The sequence below is a fragment of the Eurypyga helias genome, unplaced genomic scaffold (genome assembly GCF_000690775.1).
Source record: "Eurypyga helias isolate BGI_N326 unplaced genomic scaffold, ASM69077v1 scaffold26498, whole genome shotgun sequence".
NCBI lineage: Eukaryota > Metazoa > Chordata > Aves > Eurypygiformes > Eurypygidae > Eurypyga > Eurypyga helias.
This window is the reverse complement of record NW_010267951.1, coordinates 12,051-20,478: the sequence shown is the minus strand read 5'-3', so window position 1 is coordinate 20,478 and position 8,428 is coordinate 12,051. Positions and strand designations below refer to the sequence as shown.

The 8,428-nt window shown below is 42.6% G+C and overlaps 1 protein-coding gene across 1 annotated transcript in view; it reads right to left on the bottom strand.

Annotated features, from left to right (window-relative positions):
• Positions 1-509: 509 nt before the first annotated feature.
• LOC104514058 (mitochondrial import receptor subunit TOM70) overlaps positions 510-8,428 on the bottom strand; it is a gene marked incomplete at both ends in the record, with an annotated part of 10,243 nt that continues 2,324 nt past the window's right edge. The window contains 6 exons of the mRNA XM_010157601.1: positions 510-626; positions 1,176-1,283; positions 2,354-2,488; positions 3,092-3,299; positions 4,420-4,568; positions 6,391-6,500. Coding sequence (XP_010155903.1) covers positions 510-626; positions 1,176-1,283; positions 2,354-2,488; positions 3,092-3,299; positions 4,420-4,568; positions 6,391-6,500 — 827 coding nt within the window. The remainder of the gene's footprint in view (positions 627-1,175; positions 1,284-2,353; positions 2,489-3,091; positions 3,300-4,419; positions 4,569-6,390; positions 6,501-8,428) is intronic.

Genomic DNA, 8,428 nt, shown 5'->3' with positions numbered 1-8,428 from the left:
GCTTCCGTGGTTTCTGGCACATCAATAACCCTTGGGTCACAACCCCTGCGTCTTGTGCATGGATAACCCTCCGTAGCAGAATGAAACTGTTATTCTAGTTCCACACATTTAACTGCCTTATTACCTAGAGAATCCCTGACATCCATGGACATGCCACACACACAGAGGAATTGCCCACAGCAGGGGTGTTGGAACCAGATGATCTTTACAGTCCCTTCCAACCCAAACCCTTCTGTGATTCTATGAATCCAAGAGGAAGTGTACACCAGACCTCCCTCTCCTAATAACCACCCTGCCTTACATTCTGCTCCACCAATTCCCCCTCTGCTTCCTCTACCCCAGAACACCCATACCCACAAACTCCGGCAGCTTACTGAAGAGAGCACGTGTTACCTCAGAACTTATTCCCAGCAACATTCATGAATTATTGGAAGAAACGTATGTTATCCAAGATAAAAGAAAGGTGCAGGAGAACACAGCATTTTCTTTGAAACCAGAGAAACATGTACCTGAGCATAGAGTGCATAGCCTTCAGCACACTTTGGGAATTTTTTAATGACATCTTCAAAGCCTTTCATGGCTACCTGCACGGGCACAGCGTTATTTCCTGTGTAAGCCTGGCGATACTGTTCCAGAAAGAAAAAAAGATGAGAACGTGAAACAACCAAAACCAAAGCAAAGGCTAATCACACCTCTACCCCCTTCCCCAGGACATGCATCCATCAGAACAACTACCAGTCCCCGGTGGTGACGCGCCTGTACATCCCACCCATTGTTTTTAGGGTGCCCAAGTCCCTGGTCAGGTGGACTTGGAGAGGAGAAAGGGTGACAGAAGGAAGCTGTAAGGTCTGACAGTCACCAGCAGCCTCCCTCTATTTAAAGTAATAGAAACTTCCTGTCTAGAATTTATGTGATGCAATTAGAGTGAAGATTTGTGTTCCTCTACCACGATGCAGAAAAGATGACCTACTGTTTGAGCAAACATTTCACCGTGGAAGCAGCAAACCCTTACTCCAACTGAAGAAACTGTTATTTCTTCACCTTATAATTAAAAGATACTGAGGTGTTTGTTGCCCTGCTTTCCCATTAAACTGGAATAACACACAGAAAAACAGTGCTTTCCAGAGCTCTTGAAAAAGGAAAAGCACCCAGATGAACACCAGCATGTTACCTACCAGAGCGAAACATTTCTGTGCCTGTGCCAAAGCAGAGTCGGGTCGCAATCGGATACATTCATCAAAGTCTTCCACAGCCTCTTCAATTTGGTCAAGCAGGATTTTCAGCTGGCCAGAATGAAAGAAAATCCTATTTCTGCATTTAATCTGTGCTTCAGATACTTAAGTGATAATTCAGTTAGCACCAGCTACTCACATATTGTCTCCAGATCAGTTTTAGAACTGCCCAGAACCCTACAAAACCCGGGACTGAAAGTCCCTGCTATAAACCAACAAAGCTACCAGTGAAACCGACTGCTCTAGCATTACCCTCCAGCCTCCAAAACCATGCCGTATTTTCCTGTTGCTTTGCCTCGCTGTACTTAATGCCTGTGGACTATCTAGATGTTGGAACATTTTGGTTTTCCCAGCTGCATTTCAACTTTTGTTTTGTTTTGACAGTCTCGCTCCTCCACAAGAGCGAAGTTCACTTCATCGTTCTCTTCCTTTGCTGTGAACCTACTGTAAAACACTAGTTTTCAATCTGCAGGGAACAGTCATTCCCTTTAATCAGCACGTAACAGCATTCTTATTTTGGAGCACTAAAGAGACCTAATGAATTCATGGAGACAGGCACTTCATCCGTGCAAGTCTTCCTTATGGATACGATTTAGTATACCTGCATATGGCAGTGTTTCCTTTTTTTTTTCCAGCACCTTTCATATTACAGTTCCGTGGAAGCAGGACTCTCTAGGTCTAGAAATCAGTCAAGGACACAGCAGTGTCAGGAGCCAAAGAGGGCTGGGCTGAAGAGGTGGCAGTCTAGGCCGCAGTGCAGCGGCTGCAGAGTTACCAGGAACACACGCACATCCGCTGTAACTCAGCATCCGCCAGTGCAGCCGCTGCTCTGCCAGATCAGGGCCCTCCACAGAGCAGCTTCTATCTGCTGCAGACGCACTAGGACTTGTGTACACTCAAGTCAGAGTTCGTACTGAACCTTCCCTGCAGCTACAGAAATGAACTGCCGCTGCCTGACCTGAACCTGCTAACGAGACTGTCTGTTCCGCAACACGTCCCAGCAAGGAGCTCACGGGTTTCTGCCACAAACGGTACAAAGTGTCTCCGATGACGTACTGATCTTTATTCTTCTTTTAGTATATACTGAAATAAAGCATTGGGACAAAACCCCTGTTTCTTACTTGTCCTCGGTGGTGGTAAACATCTGCGTTCTGAGGATCAATATCGGCAGCCATGTTGAAGTCCTGAGTGGACAGCACAGGTTGCTGCTGCTGCATATACATACTTCCTCGTTTGATCAGAGCGTTAGCTCGGAGCTGTAAGAAAGTTCAAAGAAGCATTAGCCACTCCAACATTCCTCCAGATGGCTTTGTTACAGGGACAGGAAAATTTTCATTTGACTAGTTCCCTCCACAGACGGATTTCATTCATTCTAAGCAGGAATAAAACTTTCCCATTGACTCTAAATTAATCAACTCCCTTGCTTCAAATACGTCAGCCCATGCTTCCATCGCAGTGGATATTTCAACCTCCAAAACCCTTTATAAGACAGGTTCCCTGTGCTTACAAATAGGTCAACATTTTCTGCAGCGGTTCAATATGCCAGTACAATTGTCTTCAGGTCTTATCTATGAACTGATTTTTCAGACTGGATAAGCCTCCAATTGATTCAACTTCCCCTGTTCTTTAGTTTGTACTACTTAGCACAGGTGTCTCAAAAATCAGCAAGCCCTTGAAAGAAACAATTTGTCAGGAAAAAAAAAAAAAGACAAAACAGTAAATAAACCAGAACACTCCTATGAAAGTATCTGAACACCTGGGGGAAAAAAGCCCCTTCCTGACCCATACTGCAGGTTTATCATGTAACTTGTATACATTTTCTCAACCCAAACTACACTCCAGCTGTGACAGACTCTTACCTTCACATTTGCATCTTCCATGCTGATGACCTGATCTAGGTCTGGCTTGGCAGCATTTGCATTGCCAATAAGTAAGTAAAAAGTAGCTCGCAGAAGCAAAGCCTCTGCCATGTATTTCCCTTTTGCTTCGATCTCTTTTGTGCTTTCACTGATGATTTTGTCATAGTTCTCTTCTTCCATATACTGTTTTGCTCTCAAATAGCCGGAGCTGTGAACGATGCGAGAACAGCTGTATATATACACGCAATCACCCGACACTGCAATCTTAATTCAGATTTTTCTTTGAATCATAACAAATGCTATCTTTCGTTGTACTCAGTTACAACACCAGCATCTACGTTACAAGTATTCCTGGATGGAGCCATCACAGACTGAAAACAATTTATACAAAGAATGGTCAAATTAACATCAGAAATAAAGAGGAAGAATGCTTTAAGCTCTTGAATTCGAGTTTCATTTGTCCCTTGAATTTATTTTTTTCATATTAAGGATACTGAAAATCTCTCCCTTAAAACAAGAAGGCTGGATGGAACTGCAGGTCAGAAAAGTGAAATATTAAACCTAGCAATGTGCAGTTTATACCTGGAAGAAAGGATTTCACAGCAAAACATGCCTTGTCCTCAACTAAGTGTCCTGGATTCAATGAATCTGCCTGTAGATCAGGACTTTTTATCTTACTTATAAGAAAATAATTCATAACACTGTTTGCAATGGTTTCCATGCTGACAGCAGCGATATCTTCCAAAAATAAACTGGAAAGCAGCATAGTAAGTTAAAGCACTATTCATGTGGTACTCAAGAAAAAGGTCAAGCTTTTCTTTGTCAGGACAAACCTCTCATTTATGTGCAACTGGACTCCAGAAAGACAGAACACCCTTTCAGCCTCAGCTGCTGTAAATCCATAGTCTTCATTAACAAAGATCCTTTTCCTAGCTTGTCTTCTCCCTTCCAGTCACTTTCTTTTCCTTGGCAACATTTCTTCAGTATAAAACGTCCCTTTCTCCAGAAGCATCATTTGGCACTCTTCCTGCCCTCCCATCTCCTAACATTTACTCAGATACTGTAGTACACATTCAGCACATCTTCCCAATCTCACCGTCCTTCCTCTGTTTAGCAGGTCGAAGCCACCTACACTTTGGAGCTGGCCGGTCAGCGTTCATACACCTTTCTTTTCCAGTACGGATCTCGTTTCGCAGGCACACTTTATTACCCCAGGAGTTCTCATGCCAGGTTCATAAACACAACAGCAAGTTACACGGAGCAGAATGTCAAATCACTGAAAACTTCATTCCAATACCAAACAATTCCCAACTGTACCGTACACTCACTTTTCTTTTACTTCAGACGCCTCTCCCTCCTTATCCTTATCTTCATCTGATTTCTCACCCTTGAGCAAAGGCTGGGAGATGATATCATCTGTGAAAGAACTGAAGTAGGACTTAATGAACTGTGGCGAGGGCATCAGAGGCTCACGATTCTGAAACAGAGAAATGTAACTTCGTGTTATTAGATGTATCAGATGGTAAATATGGAAATGGATGAACAGTGTGATTATAATAAAAACATTCATGAAAGAACCAATGTATGACCTTCCACTATCTCGTTTAATAGTCTGCAATTTTTGATTTGACAGTTTGACATTTAGGGATTATTTAAGCTTCAGATCACAACACAATACCCATCACCAGTAGAAGTACAGTGAAGATGTTTAAGAGAGGAGGGAGATCGTATCTTTCTGCATGTGTGTCTAGAAATGAGGACTCTGAGGGTTTCGTAAGACCCTGGACAGATGTACTAAAGCAGTATGTGTGCACATAAACCGGGTGAAAAATGCAAACTGGCAGCTTAAGCATAAGCCTGAATTCAAGTAGATCCTGAACATCAATTTGCCCTTTCCTCCAATCTGTCCAAGAGAAGCCGCTGTCTGTCATTACAAGGAAGACTAATTGAGGCAATATCCTAATTCTGCGTGGAGCTTGGCCCAGACACCACACATTTTACTTGAAGTCCCAGAAGTGACACCCCTCAGGTACAAAACCCTTTCTACAGCCAAAAGATATTTACTGCTCAAAATGAACACTGTGCACAAGGATCACAATTCCATCTCCCCTGCAAGACAAGTCCGAAAGAATGCGCTCTTCTGAATTTCCCCTTAAGTTCCAGCATAGTGCTGCCTCTTGGAAGCACAACCTATTCATGATGCTACCACCACCACACGAACAGCACAATTCATTTTTTGGTACTTTGACACCACACGTTTATGTGAGTTTCTATAGGAAAGAAACTCAGCATCTCAAAACTAACATGGATTGCAATACTGCAACCACCGTCACAAAAAATGAGCGAGAACATTTTACTCCCTGTCCCAATGTTTTTGTAAACCTACAGCCACTTAAAACAACTGTTCCTGGCTACCCCGTGCTTCCACAGTTCTCTTTTCTGCAGTTTCCAAACCATAGCGCAGGCCTGAGCGCCAAAACAGAAGGGTACAAGCCCCTGCTTACAGAAACAGCCCAGAAAGAGCCTGCAACTGGGCAACACAAGTCACCCGTGGCAGTGAGGAGATGAAGACAGATTTTTGACAGAATCAAGAAGTCTGACCGCTACTAAAGAGATGTGACTTTGCACTCATAATTTTTTCTTAAGCAATGCTTTTTTGCTTTTCTTCTTTTTTTTTAAAAAAAGAAGAAAACCCAACCTTAAAACAGTATTATTTGGCTGCTTTCTTAAATGTGGGCATTCTGCTGCCAACTTGATCTTTCACACACGAAACTCCTATTTATAAACCCAAGAATAACCTGAGTGAAAAAGGCCTCAATCATCATTCTTAACATTTTAATCTATTCGTTACATATGCAACCAACACTTCTACACATTTCCAACTATTGTTTATAAGCCTTCCTATCTCACACACACCCCTAAGTAACCCCCTGATGTGCAACTGAACATGTGGCTCCTGCTGTTCCAGGATACAGTTTCCATTACGCTGCCAGCCCAGAAAAGCCCCATGCAGCGTAGCACACCAACTCAGGCTGTCTCCATAATGTCATAATAAACGTACTAAAGGGAAACAACCGTTAGAAATAAACCCCTCTTCCCTACTGAGGTTTCAAAAACCTTTGGAGAGGTCCCAGAGGAAAACGCTGGTACAATAGCAGCCTCGTACAAGCCCCTTCGTGTCATTCCTTACACCTGAACAGATGAAGACAGTGACTCACAACTGACAGAACGCCAGCGACCAACATTTCCACAACCAGCCCAATGAAATCAGAGTTTGTCAGCAGTATCCGAAGCCCTACCTTGTATTTCTCTTTGGCCTTTTCTTTCCCAAGGAGTTTAAGAACTTTGTCAGCTAACAGCATACTTTGCTGGTTTTGGAAGGCTTCTAAAATGCAGACTGCAGTGACATCTAGGAAGCAACAGACAAGAGTGAGATTAAAGACAAGTTCTGGTAGGCAGCAGAGCACACCAATAAGTGCCACTGTTGCAACGGGTCACGGCCAAACTAATACGCGTCCTCTCCAAGGGTAAAAGCCACTGTTTCCAGTCTGCTGCATTTGCCAGGTTTTCCAAGATAGAAATTTGTATCCCAAATGATCTCCTTGTGACAAAAGGACTTCATGACAGTAGGAAAGAAATTGCGTTCATTTTTATGTTCATGTTTTTATCTAGAGACGAGCACACTTAGACGAACAGTGAGAACATGCACCTCCCAGAGGGGCTTCCACCATTCGGAAACTTTGAGGACAGTAATTATGCTCCTGTTATGTTCGCATTAAAAGTGCTAACACAGCTTCTCTTCTGGGACTGGTACTAATTTTCCACTTTTAAAATTTAAATTCGGTCTCATCACATCTTGCTTCTTCCTCAGTTTAAGAAACCTTCCCATATTAGATGTCAATTTTTTCTGCTCACCTCCGTGACTTTGGAATGGAGCAAATTTAAGAGGAATACCTTGCTGCCCTATTTAAAGTGCTACCCCATATCACACCACCTTAGTCACACACAGAAGCCGCTGCACGTGTTAACCCACTGTGGTCCGAAGCAAGCTTTGCAGTGTGAAACGCGCTCTCATGGCGCACTGATGTTATTTCTCCAGATCCTCCAGTTAATGCAATGCCACCACTGATCTTTCCTATTTAATTTTCACGTGAACATCAGCAGAGATGAGCAGAGTTTGGACTTGACACTCCTACAGTGCATTGTTTGAGCAGACATGAAAAGCAAGCGTCTTACCCTGGAGTTTTAGTATCGTTTCTGTAATTCTACACTGCGACAGGTACTATTATGCCACCATTTATACAGAAATTCCCAGCAACACTGACATGATCAAGAAGCACACCAGAGTCCCCGGGAAAACACGCTACATCCCGAAAGAGTCTGCAGTGATACCATGCTGTATGATCTTCGCAGATAAGGAAAACTAGTGCCTGGACTTGGGTGAAGCAGCAACAGCTTCCCAAATTATACTGCCAGAGATCATTGGAGCACGGGTTTGCTGGTGGTGGTGGGGGTTTTGAGGGGTTTGTTTGGTTTTGCTTTCCTCCACTACATGGACATACCCTAGTTCCTGGGACTTTCCTGGCCACACGCTACTGGCAGGTAAAAGCAGTATTGTACTAGAAAACCAGTCTAGTTAAGAAAAAGCAAGTAATTCTCAGATCTGAAAAAAATGCAAGTTAAAAATCAAACACAAATCAAGGCTAAAAATAATTGCTACAAACATTACTGCTACTGACACTGAAAAGGAGTTACCTTTAAAAGCTACCCTACTACGGCAGGGACACTTCATCTTTCTTAGGGCTTTTATCATCTGTCAGTTTATCACAACTACAGGAGCTTTACATTTTATGATAGTACTCTGGAAGTGCAGCTGTTAGTTAATTAGTGATTGCAAAGGACTACACTAAATGACCTAAACAGTCCTTTCCTATTCACTATGGTCTTACAGGGCAGAAAGGCTTTCTGCCAGCAGATGCATAAATAGATAGAAAAATAAAATTTCCATGTCTTATTTACCTTCTAATTTAGCAGACCTAATTCATAGCTCTTACACATAATGAAACTAATTTAACAGATCTGCCAGTCAGGCCACTGCCTTATTTTCTGTCCTTCTTTGATAATGAGCACAGTTGAACTATGGTCTTACAGGGCAGAAAGGCTTTCTGCCAGCAGATGCATAAATAGATAGAAAAATAAAATTTCCATGTCTTATTTACCTTCTAATTTAGCAGACCTAATTCATAGCTCTTACACATAATGAAACTAATTTAACAGATCTGCCAGTCAGGCCACTGCCTTATTTTCTGTCCTTCTTTGATAATGAGCACAGTTGAA